The 21,869-nt window shown below is 38.2% G+C and overlaps 1 protein-coding gene across 2 annotated transcripts; it reads right to left on the minus strand.

The window, feature by feature from the left end:
- Window positions 1-1,936: 1,936 nt before the first annotated feature.
- On the minus strand, window positions 1,937-20,689 carry LOC117419951 (uncharacterized). Of its 2 annotated transcripts, none has more exons than XM_034033366.3 (4): window positions 20,424-20,689; window positions 3,384-9,728; window positions 2,959-3,027; window positions 1,937-2,658 (listed from the first exon to the last, which is right to left on the minus strand). In XM_034033366.3, the coding sequence occupies exons 2-4, from the start codon at window positions 9,664-9,666 to the stop codon at window positions 2,486-2,488; spliced, it is 6,525 nt and encodes a 2,174-aa protein (XP_033889257.3). In that variant the 5' UTR covers window positions 9,667-9,728; window positions 20,424-20,689; the 3' UTR covers window positions 1,937-2,485. The 2 variants fall into 2 exon arrangements, with proteins under 2 accessions (XP_033889257.3, XP_058842248.1); XM_058986265.1 differs by lacking the exon at window positions 20,424-20,689 and adding an exon at window positions 19,117-19,214.
- Window positions 20,690-21,869: the final 1,180 nt, after the last annotated feature.

The following is a 21,869-nucleotide window of genomic DNA, read 5'->3' on the forward strand; positions in this document are numbered from 1 at the left end:
TGCATCTTTTTAACTTCAGAGTCAAACTAGTACTTTACTCCTTATAGCATATGGCTGTTAACCTTATTACTCTCTACTAACAGCAGCATAGCAGCAATTCTTTTCATTGAATTAGGACTCAGTATTCAACTATGCCTATCTTGATAAGAAACAGCTTCTTGTATGCTATCATATTAAGCTGGGTGAAGCATATGATCTTATACATAAAAATTGTTCCTAATATTTCACACTATTATATAAACTAACAATAATTATCACTACCTATGATTACATGTTACCACAACAATCTATACTATTTAAAGCAAACATATTAACATGTATTTATTAGTATAGCATTATTCTGTATTCAAGCTGAAAAAGTATTAGCAGAGACTCTAGCACTCAATTCTGGGACTGTGCCCATCATGATAAGAGACTGCCTGAAGCTGACTGGGGTGTCAGGCTGTCCCTGCTCCTGCTAAAGGGTCATACAGAGAGAGCATTCTACAGCAATGGTTACAAACTAAAACTTATGGTTACAAACTAAAAACTATTAAACATTACAAATGATTATAGCACATGCATTTCATTAATATATTTAAATCATCCAGTCCATGTCTAAGGCTTCAGCTCGTTCCCAGCAGGACTCCACTTCTGTTCTGGGTTCATCCCGAGCTGGCTCAGCGAAGACCACCACAGGCCCCTTGATCCAGCGTTTTGCGTCACAGGTGTGGGTCGCCATGGTCTTGACCTCATACCTACAAGACACTTGTACACGCTTAGCAGGGATACCTTCCTCACATTCTAATTTGCCCAGATGTGCCCATTTCACCAGGTGACCACCCTTACAATCCATACATTCAACTCTTTTTATATCCCTGGGGTTTACATTCAAATGAGAGAAAGAGAGTCCCTCTGAGTCGTCACATTCAAACAAGATCCAACAGTGTCTTGCTAAATGACTGCAGGCTGGACATGGCTTAGGTCCAGTCAGGGGTGATTTACCTCTGCATCTGTCACAGTCACACATAACAAGAGAATTACTTCTTATTTCATGAACCAGGGCTAACTCTGTACCTCTCACAATCATTCTGGACCTGTACATGTTTCTCTCATGCATATCCTTCTGTTCACACAGAAACACCTTAAGAGGTATGTCATCCATCCAGAACACAGTAGGAGGCCAAAACTCACTGTTTGTCATATCAGCAGGCATCCAGCATCTGTTTTGCTCTGCATCATCAGTGGGCAAACTTAATACCACTGAATCTGACTCAATCGAGGAACCGTGAATTTTAGCCACTGAGACCCTCCATGCGAAGGGATCCAATGTCTTACTACATAGGACAGCTGGTTCGGGGTCACCCGTGACAGTGGATTTTTTAATTTGTATCAAGATGCTCACCTGTGGATATAAAATGTACTTGGCATGTATGCTCTGCAAATCAATTGTTATTTCTCAATCTATTTCAATACAGTCCTGCAAAAATGATAACTTTAAATTGACACTTCAAAATGTAAGTAAACTGCTCACTTGATGTTTTGCTGTAATTAAAATACATTTGCTAGCTTGTAAACAAAAGAGCTAATCACACTGTTTCATTACAATGTCAATAAGATATATCTATATACAATCACACCAAGTGTTAGGAATCTGAATAAAACACTAAACACTAAGCCAATACATACAGCCTATTGATAAAAGTATTAAGATTTTTTTTGTACACTAGGCTAATGCTTGCTTACAGCACGTTCTCTTTGCAGAAATGGAAAAAAAACTGATTTTGCTGCAAGTTGCCCAGCATATTTATAAAACAGAAAATGGGAAAACAAACAAATGCACCACTTCATGTTCTAAATTTAACGGATCAAGTTTTATTTAAGTTTTGTTTGTTTTTTTTTCCACTTTTTTGGGGGGGGGGAGAGAACAGAGAAACAAACAAAGGAATCCTTGTACTATAATGCAATGCACTTTATTTTTGTAAACAATGTTCTGTAAAAAAAAAAAAAAAATAGATTTACATAAAGTATTGGTCGCAAGATTTACAATGTTGCACACTATTATACAAACTGTTCATGAAAAAAGCAATTGAAAACAACAAGACAAATAATAAAGTAAAAACAAAACATTACATAAGGCCAAGTAAACACTGGTTCCTAGCTAATACTATTCCATTGAAAATCAGTAAAAATGTGTACTGGCAAGTAAATTCCAACCATAACCATTTGATTGTGCAGCAAACCCTAATCTTTACATTTTGTAACATGACAAATGGTTTTATACATTTCACACTGAAAAAATTCAGCAAGGCCAAAGTAACACTCTTAAAAAAAGGTGCAGAACACCTTGAACCCATTTTGATATACACAGTATATATGAATACATAGAATTCTTGCAGGCCTTCAGGTTTCAGACATTTAACACAAGAGGAACATAATCCCCCAGTTAATCTGCAGAAGATGCATTTATGGCAGTCAGTTTCTTTCCAGTGCTCGGAGCACTGCATCAAGCTACATGAACTTTGTTTTCCTTTTCCATAAATTTCTTTTTGTACTCCAGAAAAGTACAGTTGGCAGACGTTTTACCAAGGTCAGGGCTAGTAGGAGATTTGGGACCTCCTTTAGAGGGAGTTTGGTCTTTAAGAGGAGTGCAGACATCACTGTTCTGTATCCAGTAACCTACACACACACACAAAAAAAAAAAAAAAAAGTTTGAACAAACAGAAACACTGTACAGTGTCTAGTACTTTCACATGACATCACCTAATCTAAAAACACTCGCCAGAAATAACCTTGTGTTCAAAAGGCAACAAAGCAAAGCACAAATTAAAAGAGCATTAGGCGAGGTAGTTCTGGTTGATCAGAAAAAATAAGTCCACATGCAGTTTTCAAAGGAAAAAAGAATGACGTAGAGATATTCGTTTAGTCTAGTGTGCGTACTAACTTTTCAGCAAGTATGGGTTATGATGACAGTCTTACCTTTGACTTTCCAGGGCAGTGTCTTTGGGCTGCGTTTCAATATTGAAGTGGCTTTTGAGCTTCCTGTCTCTATTTTAAAAAAAAATCTGATAAATGATTTCTGAGACGAAATGCAACATTACAAAAATATAAATAAAAAGTAAAAACTATATGGAAGAAATCTAAAACGCATTTTGACAATATTTCAGTTAGAAATGAACATCAGTACTGCTAATGTTTAGATTTAAAATAGGTCTAACCTTCAACATATATGCCACAGTACTACATTGCATTTAGATCTGTGGTACTAGCATGTGATTCTTTCAGTGAAGTATAGTTTCAAAATAAATGACTCACTATGGTTCAGGCAAATAGTGTCAATAAAATGTGATGCAGATCAGTGCGTTACAAGGAAGCTAGCATTCAAATAAAACTGCAGCACTTACTTTGATCAACAGCTCCCACAGCACTCTTTTCCGTTTTTAAATCTGCATTGTCTTGAAAGTTGAACAAATTAGACGAGGTTTCAGGCCAGAGCTTGAATTCCAATAGTTTCTGTTCCTTCAAGGCTGGAGCATCAGAAGGCAGATCTTTTCCAGCAGAGGGGCTCTTGCTCTCAGATTTACCCTGCTCTTTAACATCTGGAAGACTGGGGGGCCACTTTGGTTTCCTAATTAAACGTAAGGGTGGCACTTTCCTTTGATTAAGCTGTCCAGACCGCTTAGCTAGGTCACCATCCTTGAACTTAAGTTTTCTAAATGCCATTTTATTGGCTTCATGACTGGACATTTGGGTTTTTCTAGAATCAGGTTTGGGAATCTCTTTTGAGATGCTGCCTTTTGAAGGATTTTCCTCATATACATGCTGAACTGCCCTGTAATCCAATGTATTGGGTTTCACGCTTGCGTTTCCCACGTTTGTGTATGAAGATTGCTCATTGGACTTGTGCTTGCTTGGATTCCATCTTACCTTAAGGGAAGGGATTCTGTAATGAGCCAAGGACTTATCAAAATGACCATCTTTTTTTACTCTGTGGTGCTCAGAACTGCCTGGCTTCCATTTATATTTTCCATCCAGGTTTTTAGAATCATGCTTCATTTCATGGTGCCTTTCCTTCTTCCTTCTCTTTTTTGAATGCTCCTTGTAGTCACTTCCATTCTCAACATATTTTGCAGATTTTTTTTTTTCATCTTCTATCCTTTTCAAAGGAAGTTTTAAACTGATCACTTTAGGGGGTCGCATTCGGTTACCAAAGGGTCTTGGAATTTTAGGACTCAAAACTGCACTTTCAGATGAACTACTTGGATGTTCAGACCCTTGTTTGTTTTTTGAACCAAACAACACCAGGTTCACTGTACTGTCGTTTGTAGTCACAGCTTGTTCAGCTTTCTTTGTTCTGGATACCACATAGTCTTCGGAATTATCCATTTTAGCACTCTTCGATTTTCTACATTTCAGATTTTCTTCTTCTCTCCTACGTTTTCTTTCATGACTTGGTTCACCTTTCTGTTGTTCAGAAACAGCAAACTTGTATTGAAGACCCCCTGTAGTTTTCACTGGAGTCACTTCTGACTTCATGTAATGCTCACCGTTTCCTTCATGCTCCTTGCTCATTTTAGAAGACTTACTGGCCTCTTGATCGGCATCGTGATGCTTTAGTCTCTTCACTGCACTGCTGTTCTCGCTCATGTCATCGGCAGCAGGTCTCTTTTTCTTAAACGGGAGCTGCAACTGAGTTAACCTTTTGTGAAGACTCTGGCTTTGTGTTTTTGAATGCTTTAAGGGTTTCTCGTTGTTGTAATCTGTAGAATTGCCCACTTCTGAAGAAACCAATCCCTCGCATTTTTCATTTGTATTCTTCACAGAACCTGAATTACTGGGATTCATGGACTCCTCTCTTAAACCTGGTGTGCAGGCAGGTAGCTTGACTGTCAAATCATTTGGGTTCCCTTTTTCTGGAGAGGAATCTTCAGATGAAGATCGCACGGGAACATTTTTTACAGGTCGTTTGGGTGATTTATCTTCTAGTTCAAGGTTTATGTAGACAGTCTCTTTATTTTTTGGAGTCAAGTCTTCATCTAGGTTTAATTGAACCTTTGCTTGGCGTGTGCATTTGGACTCGCAACCACTCATTTTACCTATCCAGCAGGAAAGACAGCAGTAAGTGTCATCAGAGGTAGTTTCATACTCCATTGTTTTTAATGCAGTAGTGGTACCAACCATTTCCCCTTGATTGCCATTTGTTTTGCAGACTTCATTAAAAAATGTCCTTGCATCCTGAGGTTCCAATACTTTTATCTGTGCATTAAATATTGGGTCGACAGTGTCAGTGAGATCAATTACAGTAGATGTTCCATTCTTTTCCTGTGTTGCAGGCAGATCTAGAGGATTCTCCTGTTCCTTGCTATTAACCAACTCATTCTCATTTGCATGAAGGTCTGGTTCTGCATCTGTCTTTTGAGGTTTTGCAGTGTCCGTGTGATCAATTACAGTAGATGTTTCAATATTTTCCTGTGTTGAATACAGATCTAAAGGCTCCTCCTCTTCTTCGCTACTAACCAACTCGTTCTCATTTGCATGAAGGTCTGGTTCTGCATCTGTCTTTTGAGGTTTTGCAGTGTCCGTGTGATCAATTACAGTAGATGTTTCAATATTTTCCTGTGTTAAATACAGATCTAAAGGCTCCTCCTCTTCTTCGCTACTAACCAACTCGTTCTCATTTGCATGAAGGTCTGGTTCTGCATCTGTCTTCTGATGTTTCACTTCTTCACCAGTACAGTCTCTGAAGTTCAGAGACAATAGGTTTCCACATTCTTTGTCTATATCAAAGTGCTCATTAAGATTTAACCAAGATGACTTATAAACCAGATCAACGGATTCAGAAGCCCCAGGTTCCATAATCCGACATTGATCCGCTATTTTCTCGAACCATTCTGGCTTTACTTCATAAAACAAATGTTCCGATGCATCCGTTCCTACAGTTGAACATTTGGCCTCATGCTCCTCTTGCTGGCTGGTATTGGTAAAATGCCAAAATTTACACATGGAAACCATAGTATTGTTTGCATTTTTGAAGTCTTTATAAAATGCTTCACTTTCTCCACCCCAGTACAGATTTATTATACTTTCCACGACACACGTCTGTGATGGAAGAAGATCTTCAGATTTGTAAAAAGTTTCAATTAAAACTCTTAACAGTTTGAGAGACCACGAATTTACTGGTACAGTAGACAAGTCAAACACATCATTTTTTGTATCAGATTCCATGGAGGAAAGGCTTGAATGGATTTCAACTCCCCTAGTGTCACTCAGTTTATTGTTTTTTGTAGCAGGTACTGGAACATTTTCTGAAATTTTGTCAGCTGGTGCAGATTGATCTTTTGTTACGGATACCAGAACGTTGTCAGAAGTTGAATTGGGAGACTGGGCATCTGAGACAACTTGTGAAATTGTGCAAATTGGAGCTTCTAAATCCTTGGTTACAAGTACAGGATTGTCTGTAGTTACATTTTGAAATTGCGAATAGGAGACAACTTGTGAAATGGTGCATAATGGTAACTCCAGATCTTCATCAGGACCTGGAATAGTTTCAGAAACCACACATTCATTGCCATTCGATTGAGCTTTCACATCTCTGGATATAGAGCCTGGAAACATTTCATCCATTCTATCATCTAAAGGTTCAGTATTGGAGTAAGCTACTGTAAAGGATGATGCAGGCGCTCCTTGATCTTTTGAGACTGTTACTGGAATATCTGTCTTGAAATTAGCTTCTGGTTTCAAATCAAAGTTTGCTTCTGCTAGGGAACAGACATTTGTGATTTTAAACGGTAAATCATTATCCGTTTCCTCAGATTCTGTTTTGTATGCAGTATCTGTGCATTGCTGCGATATTGGAGGAACAATCGCAACTTGTGGCTCACTTGTTCTTGTCAAGCATGAGCTAAGTAAGAGCTTAGCAATCAAACTTTGTTTTAGTTCCTCGTCTTCAGTAGAAGGCAATACATTCCCTACATTTGCATCCTCTTGGTTGCTTACCGAAGATGCAATTTTGGCTTGCTGTACATTCACATGCTCACCATTCTCCTGAACCAATGCAGTTGTCAAATTATTGGAACCGTTTGCCTCTGCAGTGGATGGCTTTGCTGTTTGACAGTCAGTTTGTTGTGTAAAAATGCTGTGGATGGCCTCCATCACATCATTTTGTAGTTGACTCGTAAAAGACAGATCAACTTGTTCGGCTGGACGGGTGCGAGTGGCCACTGTAGTATTTGTTATCGACTCCCCTACAGAAGTCTCTCTATTCGTTTGCAGAGAAAGGTTATTCTCCTGGGCATCTACAGGAGGTTGCTGGCTGGTAGATTTATGCAGATTCTCTTTAGATAAAATAGTCTCTATTCGCTTAAGAATTGCAGAGGAATGGTGAGCTGTAAATCGCTCCATGTTGTTTTTGTTAATAAGCTGTCCGATTTGTTTAATGTTGCCAGCTTTTGTAGAGACACCTGGAGACACATTCTGGGGAGTTGGTTGCAATGTTTGACTTCTGTCGGTCATGTGCTGTGTAGAGCAGGTCTGTGGTGATGTGCTCCCACCAGAATGATTTCTGCCAATATAGATCACATTTTTAGCAACAAACCCTACTCCCCGAGAATTTTTTTTCACTGTAACCAAGAAGGCTTCTTCTTGTGCTTTTGGGTATGGAGGAGGTGGTTTTTCTTTGGATTTGACAGCATCAGCAGGTTGACTGTTTTGATGCACTGATGAAACACTAGATTGTTTATGCTTCTGCAAAAGATGCGACGGCACTACTGTATTTAGCAATAAGTCAAATACATTGGTAGAGACAAGATCTGTCACTGTAGGGTTAGTTTCCAGAGGTCCATTGGTATTGTGACTTTCTGGGACTTGTAAAGATTTTTGGTTTGAATAATCAAGGTTACCTACTTCGGAAGTCATTTCATTTCTTGCTGTCCCCGGGATATTTTCAACACCATTCCCATTGTGGTTTACTGGTCCTAGAGATGACTGCTGGTTTACAAAGTAGGCGTGCTGTCCCAAACGGCTAGAGTTTGTAGTTGTAACAGGATATTTCTGTGTCATCGTCATATTCGGAGCACCATTTATATTGTGTTTTACAGGACCGAGCTTGGCCTGCTGGTTTGAATAATAATTTTGTTGTCTAACCTGGAAAGACGACGTAACTGCAGCAGAGTTTTCTGTTGTAACTGGATTTTTAGGAGTCACTGGGATACTGTGAGCAACAGTTAAATTGTGTTTTACAGGACCAAGCATGGCTTGCAGGTTTGGATAATAATTTTGTTGTCCAACCTGGGAAGACGCCACAACCGCAGCTGAGTTTTCTGTTGTAACTGGATTTTTAGAGGTCATCAGGATACTGTGAGCACCATTTAAATTCTGGTTTACAGGAGAGAGTGTTGCTTGCTGGTTTGAACAATAACTTTGTTGTTCCATCTGGGAAGACGTCATCACTGGAGCAGAACTTCCAGGTGTATCTGGATTGTTGACAGTTGAGATATTCCGAGCAAAATTTCGATTGTAATTCACAGGCATGAGTGAAGATTGCTGGTTTGAATAACACATTTGTTGTCCCACTTGGACGGAATTCAAATCTGGAGCTGTGTTTCCAACTGCAATTTTCTGAATATTATCAGGACTGCAGTTCACTGGTCCTTGTGGGGATAACCTGTTAGTACAGTTATCATGCTCCATCTGGGTGGATACCGCAGCTGTTTTTTCATTCCTTATAGTATCATGTTTTTCCTGATGACCATTTCTATTGTGGTATTCTGGTGCCAGTGAAGATTGCTGGCTTGCATAGCAATGTTGTCCCACCTGGGCGGGGCTTACAGCAACTCCCCAATTGCTTGGCGTCCCTGGGATATTCTGAGTATCGTTTCCATGATGGTGTCCCCGATAACTGTTTGTAAAGTAACTGTATTGTCCGACCTGGGAAGATGACACAACTGGAGAATAAATTACATTTGTAATCTGATTGTTTGGTGTTATTGTGACATTCGGAGGAACATTTGTATTGCTTCCAGAAGATTGCTGGGTTGAGAAGTAATGAAGTTGTCCCATCTGGGAAGATGGCAATCCGGACATGGAATTTCTATTCGTATTAATAGGATTACCTGATGCAACTTGAAGAGTCAGAGGATTACTTGCATTGTAGTTTACTAGTGATGAAATATTGTTTGGAAAGTAATTTTGCTGTCCCACATGGGAAGACGTCAATGGTCCAGAGTTTCCACCTGTAATATTCTGATTACTTGCAGTCACTGGAATGGTCATGTAATACAACCCATTTAGGTAATGTGAAGTGCTCTCAGAATGTGCTGGTTTGGAAGATGCACTGAATTTAGAACTTGGTTTTGCAAAAGCCTGGCGTGCAGACAATGAGTCACTTGTTGTCCCTCTTTCACTGGCAGTGGGTGGTCTGTTTGTGTTCTGAATAGAAGACTCTGAAGCTGCACTGCCAAACTGAAAGTTACTATTAACCTGAACATTTTTTGATGCTTGCCAATTTTTGGTGGTGTTCTGAAGAGATGCTGCTGGTAACCCGGAAAAGTTTTTCGGTCCGCCATCAAGCGGATTTGAAGCAGGCACAAAGTTATTTTGAGTCAAGGTGGGTCTGGTGGGACAGTTCTGAGACGATTCACAGGCAGCTGCTTTTTGGTTATAGGGATACCACACGACAGGCCTGTGCATTGTGCTGGACTCCAATTATGTCACGGTAATGCTTCCTTCAGTTTGTTTACAAGCCAAAAATTCTGTAAAAAAAAAAAAAAAAAAAAAAAGAGGAAAAAGAAGTTACACACCTCACCAAAGCTGTGATTTTAGATTAAACATGAATATACTGTAATTGCTAAGAAATGCTAACATTGTAATGTGTATTGGACTGTCAGGTGGCAAGTATTACAATTTACATACAAGCCTGGTGCCATATTCACAAAATTTACCACCTTTCTAAATATGTTACAGGACTACCAAGAAACAACTAAAGCGCATCAAGAAGCAGTACTTAAAATAACCTGCAGTTATTTTAAAAAAGCAGCCTTGCACAGTTGTAAATGTGGTGAATAAAAAAAAACAACTTTTATATCAATAACCAATTAATGTGATGCTAGGTCACAAAAAATGGTTGCATACCAACATCAAAAACAAACCAAAAACAGATACAAATAGCCTATTTAAATCGCTGAAATGAAGTACATGATTAAAAGAGGGTGTAAACTCAAAGTCTATTAGAGTTTAAAGGGGTTGAATGAATTATAATGAAATCTTTTTAAGGATATGTGCGTTTAACACAGGGTGGAACTAGGATAGGTGAGTGCATTTTGTTAAATGTAACATCTGTCTCCCTAATTGCAACAGAGACATACCTTCCCCCACAAATCAGCTTGTTATTTATGGTTCACTAGGACATGAGTAAATGTTCTACTGCACAATCAAGATAACAGGTCTGCTTCTTTGATTATTCTCCTCCTTTGATCGTTATCTTGTACGTACACAAAACAAGTCTGCATCAACTTGTCTATGCACTGGTATAAAAAGGTTATAACTTGTGATTACGTGTCAGAGAACTAACTGCAGATCTCCTGTGTTACTTCGCTCCAGAATTCTGTACAATAAACTTCGCTGTTACATCTACACACTTTGAGGCTGGTTTGATTTCTTCTGGGTCCCTACTAGGGATGGCATAGGGTACTCAGGTATTTTCAGGGGTTAGGCGCAAAAATGCTGCATCTCCCTTTAAAAGCACGTGTCAATATTTACAAATGCGAGATGACGTCTGATAGATACATAGATAGATACACACAATGAAAGTAGAGTCTCTACGGCAATGCAAGTGTTCCAATTTATTTCAACCAAACTATTTAAAACGACTTACCAAATGAAATTCATCTTTGCTTCAGAGGTTTAAATACTCAACTCCCGCTCATTTATATTCATCAAAATCTCTTTGATTTAAAAAAAAAAAAAAAAATGACATAGCTGTAAAACAAACAACGCGCTTCAACACCAACATGTCTTCATCAGGTATTTTAACACCAGCAGAACACATGAACCCCAGTTTCTTGCAACAGTTGTGATGGTGGCAATACGTGCGAGTACTGTTGTGTAAAAAAGTAGCTTAAAATGAACAGTTGTTTAGGAAACATAGAACAAGAAGAGCAACAAATAAAAACACACTTAAGGTTTGTGTCTTGCACACGTGCCAGTAACAAAATGCCCTGAAAACCTAATTAATGAAGAGCTGTAATGCAGCAAAAAGAGCAAAAACTAAAACAAGGACGTGAAAAGGTTACCGTACCAAGCTGAAAAGTTATCTTTATGAACTCCAATAAACCAATGTTATCTTTCGCCAGTCAAATCATAGAGTGCCTAAATAGTCTTTTGAGTCAATAAGAATAGATTTTTTTCTGTCTCTTGCGTCTTGTAGATTGTTACATTGTTTACCGTCAGGAGTTTTAAGTGATTTAATTGCACAAGATTCCATGGTTAGATGATGAGCTGATAATCTCTCTTCAGCCAAAGAATTAATTCTGAATTAAGTGTTGAATTGCTTTCTGCAAAGAAAGTTTGACTCATACCAACAGAAAAAATAGCAGGTATGCAATACTTGCAAGAATGTACATCTTTTTATGTAAATTTAAAAAGGCAGGGTTTTCAAGTAGTTTTAAGGTATCTGGCACTTACAAGGTAGGGGGCACCGATCTCATCATGGCGCATAGGGCTGAAGGGGGTCAGGGCGTGTCCCCCTTCTGATGGGACATCTTTGAAAAAAGGGATTAAAATGGTGCATTCTGGCACCACTTTGGATGGTTTAAGTATGTTCCAAACTAGTAGTGGTCTGCTTGTAGTGTGACAAAAGTACTCCATTAGTGCAATGAAGGAGTTTTATTTCAGCAATTCTCACAGCAAGGCAACAACAAAAAATGACTGAGCATCAAGGCCCCTGCAAGACTGGCTGAAAATGTGTGTGGAATTGGTGACCGCACCTTTCATTGTGTAGTAATATGGGAATAGCATAATGCAGCTCCCATGCTTGGTGTTCATGAAGTCCTGATATGACAGCATGTAACAGACAGCTCTAATGATTACATGTTACCGTTTATTTTTCAGTTAAAACAAGTTTAAATTGCAGCGTGTTTGTGTACTGGCTTACAGATTTTCACATACCCAGACAACAGAAAATCAAGAATAAATAAGACTTGGTTATTCAAAGTTTAACAAAACAAAACAGAGTATATTCGTACTCCTTCGGTTTATTAACGCTTAAATGGTTTGAGCGATGGCTGATCTACGTTGAAGCCTAGCTTAGACATTCCAGGTAGTCTGGTGTCTTTGCAAACTAACAGCATTAATACTATAAAGCAATATGGATACGTCACACACATCAGGCAGTCTGGCACCCAATTATACTAATACATACAATATAACATCTCTAAAGCTAATAATAATCCGATCCTATAACATCATGCTTCTATAATGGGGAGACTAATTCAGGATTATGCTTACCCTCCACAGTGAAGTATGTCTTCAAATATAATAACAGGACAAAGAAAAAAAGACAGTCGTCCGAACCAGAGGCTCGGAGTACAACACTAGCAGTCGGCTCGCTAAGTGGTCTTCAAATATGAGGCACCACTAGGGACAATTCAAAACGGACACCTCATACACTATATACTGAAATTGCATGCTTTACACAGTGAAATCTCATACAGGTATGCTACATAGTGAAATTGCATACACTACATCCTGAAATCTTGAAACCTCATAAACTACACACTGAAACTGCATGCGGTGCACAGTGAAATTGTATATTCTACATAATTTTTTTTTTTTTTTTTTAAAACCACAACAAAAATTTAAATAAAAAAACAGCACACATGCAAGCACAGACGTGTTGCGGCTATTGTCTTCCTCTGTATCCCAATTTAACCCCCCTGGAGATTCAGTCCAAAGCATATGTATCCATTGCGCTTCCTTTTGTAACAGTATTTCATCACAATCACCACCCCTCCCTGGATTCTTAATCAATTCAATACCCAAGAATCGAAGGAAGCAGATGTCATGTCCCATTGGGTTAAAATGTCTCACTATTGACGATTTAGCGTTACGATTCCTTATAGCACTTTTATGTTCACAAATTGTTTTTTTTTCTTTGTTTTAACCATGTAACAAACATGAGCATTTCAATAAATACACCAGACAGAAAAATATATCTTACAAAAAGTTCCGCAGAATAAGTTGATAAATAAAAACTACTAAAAGTAACCCTATACGTCCAGTATTTATACATTACCCACGAGTGGCAGGATAGGTGACTGAGTCGTTATCTCAGTATGCCGATTACCACATTAAAGCTTTAGCACAGGGGTGTCAAACCTACGGCCCACGGGCCTGATCCGCCCCCCCCCCCCCATAGGATAAAGGTAAAAAAAAATTTGTAAAATATAAATAGATCCATTTTGTTTCAAGGTCAAAAGATCTCACCAAAAAGATCAATGACTGAAAAGGATATCTGGAGTATCGAGTTAAGGCATGTGTCAGTTAGTTGAGAATGAAAATTTGATTTGTTGATATTCATGACGGAGTAAGCTTGTCGCTTCTCAGGACACAGTATTTCAGGAGCATTTCTTAAACTCTACATAAAAAAAAAATGTTTTTGAAGAAAAACTTATTTTGTGGGCAATCACATAACTTGCCTTAACAGCAGCAATCATTAGTAAACATAGATTGCTGCTTTTTCAATGACTGTGCTAATTCAGAGTATTTATCTTAATGTAACATTCCTGTATATTTATCATATTTCTTGCCATGGTTTTATGGCTTTATAGTGTCTTTTAGTATTGCATTATTTCACTACAGCCGCATGTTGCTTACAGTTAAGCACGTTGGCTTTCCATTCATGTCCACAAAGAAATACAAAATTCCTCATTTCTCTTGAAACACAGCACTCTTGGTCCACCTTTCTCTTCACGGATAAAGACATGAGGACACTTGTCACTACAGAACTTACAAATCAGAACTAAAACCCCTTCTGGTATAACTGGTGTCGTAACTCGAACCAGCTGATGCACTGTCGTCTCATCCACATGGTCGGCAATTGACAGCAAATACAGCAACATGACAATTTGTGTTGCCCATGGAGGCATGTTTGCACACGTGTTCCAAGAAGCGATGGTGAGTGAAAGCAATATCTGCAATTTAGGGGAATGTAAATATGCTATGTATTTTTGTTAAATACAGTAATTGAGGTTTTGGGTTCGTCTTTGTATTTTTATAGCCATCCCTACATATTTAAAAATCGGACTTGCTGTATCCCTACACGTCAGCTGCGCTCTTCAAGCTCAGAGCTGCTGGCTGTTCCCTTGACCAGGTGTGTCACTCTGGGAGGTCAAAGTTTTCTCCACTAGTGCTCCTAAACATTGGAAGTCGTTGCCACTAGTTGCGAGAGGCTCTCATTCTCTTGAGAAATGTAAAGGACTGCTAAAAACACATTTGACTTTCCTAGCTTTTGACAGTGATTTTTTTTTTAATGTAAATTGGTTTTGTAAAGTTTGTAATCATCTTTTTATTTGAGTTATGACACTGTACTTTGTATTCTTGTAAAACACTTTGGGGTAGCATTGCCATGAAAAGGAGCTATATAAAAACACACAGATTACTTGAAATATTGCAATTAAAGGTGAGCATTTCGATTAAAATAATTCGAATATACCAAGAATATAAGTTTCAAATATCTGACCTCTAATTACTCATAACAGTGACAGGTCCTTACAACGTATTAGCAGCAACCACACATAGCCAGCGAAGAAACATCTAAGCAATCTAAACAAAACATGATTTAAAACTAGAAGAAAGAATACAACAGAGGGGTTTTGACTACAAAACACAGAACTTTATAAAAAGGACCTTCAACTTTCAACTGCATTTTTAACACCCTTTGATGACTCGTATAAAAACACACAACACAACTGTTTACTCAAGAACATCTATGCTAAAAGTACAAAAGAAATTATAATTTTATATATTCTCTAAACCACTGTGCATAAATATTTCACTTTTAACAGCTCAAAGTGAAATGAAGAGGAAGGAAGGAAGGGAGGGAGAAAAGGATGAAACAAAAGTCTACAGAAAGTACAGAGCAACAGTCTCTATTTTTATGTTGGCTTTGATAGGTTTAATTGTTTATTATAGTGATAACATTTACAGTGCAGACTATTTCGGATCGCCAAATAGACCGTGAATACGTGCGTCCTAAGCCAGCAGTTGTAACAAATTATATATTAAATAAAATCTGATTTACAAATTTGTTAATCAGATTATTCTGCCTTTTATTGCAACTGTGGTACCATTCAGTGGAGAAAAAAAAAAAAGAGTAAAGCGGAACCAAGTAATGGAGACTGGCCCAAGTATTCTGTAAATATTTATCTAACAGTTAATGCTGTGGCGTAATTCACTATTTATTCCAATGCCTCTTATTTCTAGCTCAGTGGGGAACCCCTAAAGAGATTAAGTTGGTTCTATTTAAGGACCATGCACTTCTGCAGCAGAAGTCTTCCATTCAAAAGGCAGAAGCAGCTTGTACAAGAGAGAAGGGGTTTTAAGGTCACTTGTGACAACACCCAGCCAAGTTGAATGAATTCATCATGTGACTTTACTGGCGTGTCTCTGCACCAACGAAGGGGAAAAAAAGCAATGTTTTAGTAAGACAGAGCTAAAACACTTTGATTACCTATACGAGGATGGTAGGATACTATTCTGCACATATTGCTGTCATTCGATTGATCATGTACAAGTCAATACCATTAAAAGATCATATTGCCAGTAGTAAACACGAAGAGAACAAGAAAGCAAAAAAGATGGCAACAAAAAATGGCAAAGCACTGCATTCTTCTATGCTGAAAAACTTAGACCCAAGGTACTGTACTCGACAGGGCTTTACCGAAGTAAGCCACATTTATTGTGCATTTCATTTAGTTTATTTCTTTATACTCTACCTGCATTTAATAAAGCTATAAATTTTCAATGTTAAACCAAAGCTATTTTTCTAGCTATACATTTCTTAAAGGAAACTGATGACTTTACTGTGTAAAGGATGTAGTCACTGCACTACACACTGTTTGTTTCATAAGACATTCTGTCTGGAGGCGCTCAATATAAAAGAGATATAGATTCAATATATATGCTTACCTTACAGTATATGGAAGTGTAGAATATAACGTATGGACAGAAACGGTCTTCAAAAGGCAAAGACTTCTAAATACGACACCAACAGCAATCAGCTCGGTCAGAGATCTTCAGAGCATGGATCACATCAACTTGTAGTTAGCAAGTTGAGTGATACTTGACTAGGGTTTTACCTTGGTTTTTTTGTTTTTTTTTCTTCTTTTATTTAGTCGTTGCCAATTAGTTTTTATTATTTTCTCCCCAATTTGAAATGCCCAATTATTTTTAGGCTCAGCTCACCGCTACCACCCCTGCGCTGACTCGGGAGGGGCGAAGATGAACACACGCTGTCTTCCAAAGTGTGTGCCGTCAGCCGCCCACTTCTTTACACTCTGCAGACTCACCTTGCAGCCGCCTCAGAGCTACAGCGTCGGAGGACAACGCAGCTCTGGGCAGCTTACAGGCAAGCCCGGCCAGACTACAGGAGTCGCTGGTGTGCGGTGAGCCAAGGACACCCTGGCCGACCTAACCCTTCCCCCCCTCCGGACGATGCTCGGCCAATTGAGCGCCGCCCCCTGGGAGCTCCCGTCCACGGTCAGCTGTGGAATGTCCAGGCTATAGAGCGCATCCTGCACTCTAGCGAGTGCTTTTACTCAAATCTCAATTAAGTCTTAAACATTAATCAGCCTTAACAGCTCCTGTCCCTCAAGTCAACAACATTCCCAAAACACCCGGCAACTCCCTCCATAAAATGAATTATCCATCATCCCCTAATCCACCTCTCCTACGAAATATGTAAGGTGAACTTTTGAACTGATGTTATTCTTTCTTGGTACCAGGGAGTTCCTGAACACAGCATGCATGTGAATACAGTACAAGTATATGAAGAATACACCTACTTTGGTTTAATTATTCCAATCCTGGATTAAAATACATTTCCCTTTTAACATCAAAAGACATCCTCCTTATTTGGTTTGCTTCATTACATGTATAGATGTGGTTTAACAATTAACTAAAACATATTGGACAGGGGCTGGTAGAAGGTCCATAGAAAACTTCTAAGCATGCAACTATATATCCAATTATTCTCACTTAAATCCAGTCTATCAGGAACAGAGTCAAAATATAATAGTCCCATTTTAGCCATTCAATGCTTTAAACTAAATGTGACCTCTCTCGGTTTCTCTTACAAAAAATCCTGTTCAGGCAAGTTCCGAACCACCTGCTTCTCTGTCAAGGTCATCCATCATTAGTAGAAGAGTCTTCTGTAAGCATTTTCTCAGATGTATGTCATAACATGGTCCTATGCTATGGCTCCCCCTCACTTGTTTTTACCAGGTCCTCATTAAATCATAGAAACTAATGAACCCATATAGTTCACCACTGACTCCCCTTTCCTGTACCAAGAGGTATTTCTTATATGTAATAGATCACTCATAGGCTAGAAAAATTGGAGGTAATTCTATTCATAAATTCACTGTTTGGAAACTGCTTCTGTACACCAGAAGCAGTTTAAAGTTTATTTATTTAAATTTAAAACAACATTATTTGTGTTGATTATATATTATGTGTATTGGTTTGGTTAACAAACAAACAAAAAAAAGCCTTTGCCCCGCCCCAAGTGTAAAACTAAAAATTCTCCTACAGCGGAGAGACAATCCGTGTTTTCCGCAGCAAACAGATTTCTCAGGTCCCTGTTCATGACGAGAGAGTTTAACTGAGTGCAAAAGGAAACCAAACCAAGTGCATATTAATATATAAAAAAGAAAGCAATATATCTGCAAGTATAAATACTTAAATAAAATCAACACCACCTACTATATTTAAAATGTTTATATAGCGCCACTCGCCAATTGGCATCAGAGCGCTGTACAAGGCAAAAAACATTAAAATCATTTAACATATAGTACCATATATAAAAATATGTATCATAAGTAATAAACACACACAATACAGTAAAACGTAAATATATTGCACTAAATTATACACTTTCAAGTCACGTATTAAATTATTTAACCCAGCTTTCTAAAACTTAACCCTAGAATAGGTTCTAATTTCCACTGTCACCAAATTCCAAAATGAGCTGCTCTGGCCTGAAACTAAGGTGCGGCCTCCAAAATGAACTCGAGAATAAAGAGGAGGAGAAACCCACTATACTTAAACCCAATAACCACCTCTCCCACAGTTAATAAGCCTTGTTAAAATGGGCTGTATAAAACTAAAAGGCTACGTTAAAATAGGTTCCATTAATATACATTTTACAGGCTTATACTTTAAGGCAAGCAGAAAGAAAAAGTAACCCTTTTAAAATTACAATACTAAAAGTAAAACCACACACATTAAGCGTTAAATGTGGCGTGTGTACCTCTCGTTGTTCCAATCTTAGCTTTAAACACTGCATACTAACGCACGTTTTTTTTTTTTTTTTTTAAATAAACTGAAACGAGAAAATAAAAATCACATTACAACAAGATTCTGTTGAACAAGTCCGATTCATCATGTTTCTTTTATAGACCCGCTAGGTATTAATACACATTAGGTTGGATTCAGTATGGGGCTCCAATGACCTAACTAAAGCTTTGTTAAGTTAATCCGTTATGTTGGTACTAACTAAAAATGCGACTTATATTATTTTGGTTTAAAAGAAGAATGCAATAAATTACACAGTGAGCAATTTTCTAAGAGTATTTACTGTTCTCGAGACTAACCTTAACCATGCCCATGACTTCATCACGTTTACCAGTTTTTGTGCGCAGTGTTTGTCAATTTTGGACACGCATAAACGTTTATTTTCTTCAACATGTTAATGGAAACATAAGTTTTCGCGAGTTCCCGTTATCCAGCGTCGTAACCTGATCCGATAAATTTAGGTTTCAAGCGCTGGCAGCATTTATATGACTGCTTGGTATTTACTAGTCAACCTCCAGATCTATGTTACACAGCAATCAGAGAACATTAAGGAGTCATTTTGTACTTTACCAAAATTAACACGAGCATCAGCATTGATGATGGAAAAAAAAAAGAGGTCACAACTTAGTTTCGGTCATTGTTATATCCCACATGCCTTTGCGCGCATCTTGACGGAAGTCGTTCTCCCCACAATCAAGGCACAAAGAATTACATTGGCACATTAAATTGAGAATTGAGAGTTGAATTGCCAAACAGCTAATTTACGAATTTATTAAATTGACAAAGTAACTATTTATTTTCGACCCATTTAATGTTCTGCATAGACAACCTCAATACACACCAAAGCATTTTTGCCATGGTAGCGTTGCTGGTTTTGTGCTACAACAAAACGACGTAATATCGTTGTTCTCAATGCAACCTCGGCCGGGACATTTCCACCAGAATATACAGAATGTACACACAAGCCATACCACGGTGCTATTAAAATATGACGAAACAAACTCTGCCCCAGTCTGTTCTCAAAAACCATTTACGTACAGCATGTTAAAGATCGTTATTGCTGGTGCAAGATTTGTAGCAGGGTTGTTTTTCCCCCCCCCCCCCCTCCGAAAGCAGTTCGTTTTGGATAATTTAATACATGACTTTAAAGTGTATAATTTAGTGCAATATATTTACGTTTTACTGTATTGTGTGTGTTTATATTACTTATGATACATATTTTTATATATGGTACTATATGTTAAATGATTTTAATGTTTTTTGCCTTGTACAGCGCTCTGATGCCAATTGGCGAGTGGCGCTATATAAACATTTTAAATATAGTAGGTGGTGTTGATTTTATTTAAGTAGTTTGAAGAGAAATAGCAGCGCGATAACTATCAAATATAAGTCCAGCATGCATTTTCTTCAAGAATTGTCAGGAAACCTAGAGGAAATCATTCCTGTTGCATGCTCCCAAAAACGGAAGACTTTGCAACGAGTGCTTCTGCTTTTATTTTGTTAAAAAAAAAAGGAAGTAACATAGTCGTGTGGACAAGACAAGTGTAATAAAACGATTGACTGTAAGGATTCTTGCATAGTCACATGGTCGATGACCTATGCTCACAGTCTCCTAAGGCAACATGTTTATAGAAGTACAACCCAGGTCTACTCCAAAAATCACGATTCCATATTTCTGTAAACACAGAAACATCCAGCGTACACAAGAAGGAAACACGTTGTCTTGAAACATGTTTCTTCGTGTATGTAGGGCTTTACGAAGTACAAATAAAAAACAGTAACTTCTGCAGTTAGGCATGAAAACAAAACATCTACACATTTTTAAAAACACCCTTTCCCCCCTGAACAGACAAAAAAAAAAAAAAAACACTACTTACAATATATCCATGGAATGCTCTCTCTTTCCTAAACGTCCGCAACACAATTCTACTATTGGCATCTAAGAAGTAGAAACTCCTTAAACTGGCATTCCAAAGCACCGAATTAATTATTTCAGAAATTCACATTGCTGATGCTGAGGCATGCGCGACACAAAAACACCCACTCCGTCACAATGCGGCGCTCGCTCCAAATGAACCTTTTTCTTTTTGGTAACTCCGCGGCAAATGTCCTGCTGTCCAGGGGAGAGGGTGCAACAAAGCCTGATTGGTTAGTTGCTTTTAAAACTCTGAATCGTCATTTGTACCTCACTTGTGGGAGTGTCACATTCACCAGAGCCTCAGCCTGGGTATTACCGATGGGCTTTTTTTTTATATAAGGAGAAAAGTCGTGTGCTACATCATCTGACAAGAATTATACTCCGCTTCCTTTTTTACACACCGCTATACCACTCTTTGGAGACGCTCAGTTCCTTTGCCGGTGTAATACGTTCAAAACACTCACGCAAAAAAACGCCTTGGGAGTGTTTTCAATGTGTTTTTAGCGCACTTTCAATACACTCAAGTCACGTTCATAACACTACTTCTACGTTCAAAACACTCTCACGCTCAAAACACTCTATACATTACGTTCAAAGCATTTATTACTTTCAAAACACTCTTACACTTTACAGTACATTAAGTTCAAAGCATTTACGTACATTTTTACAGTTATGTTATTACATTATATTTCCCCAAACGTTTTTCAGCTAAAGCTAACTGAATTAACCAACATAACAATTTACTAATAGAAACTGTAACTGTACAAACGTACTGTATATCAAAATACAGAGCTGAAATACAAAGCAAACAAAACATACACATTACCAAAACTAACTATATACACATTGAAAAAAAAAAAAAAAAACTACTACATCCAGAAACGCACACGCACGCGCGCACACGCATACAGTAAATTGGAATCTATGGCTAACTCAGTTACAGTTTTTTCTTTTTGTTTTTTTTTTATAAAAAATACATAATGACATTCATATTTAGTCTCGCTTAGACACATTTAATTACCACTATTATTACACACACGTTTTACGCATGTTTAGAAGAAAATATATATAGGTTACTAACAACAAAACACTGCTGCTGCTGCGACGACTGCACAGCAAAGAAGTGACTGGCAGATCAGTCGTGAGCCCCCTTCAGCAGTTCTCAGTCAGCGGGCCCATGGAGCAGGCTGGGGATTCGTAAGACCAGCAATGGGTTGGTGGAGCGGTTTAACCGGACCTTGGTAACCCAGTTGCCATTACGACAGCCATTACGATATTATGAGCGGTGAGTGAAAAATTTAGAATGAGGAGTTTTCCAGTAAATTTATATTTACTGATGGTATGTATTTGTGTCTTATACAACAATATCAAAGTCTGCAGTTTTTCATTGGTCCGCATGCGTACC

This window comes from Acipenser ruthenus, chromosome 14 (genome assembly GCF_902713425.1).
Source record: "Acipenser ruthenus chromosome 14, fAciRut3.2 maternal haplotype, whole genome shotgun sequence".
Classification (NCBI taxonomy): Eukaryota; Metazoa; Chordata; class Actinopteri; order Acipenseriformes; family Acipenseridae; genus Acipenser; species Acipenser ruthenus.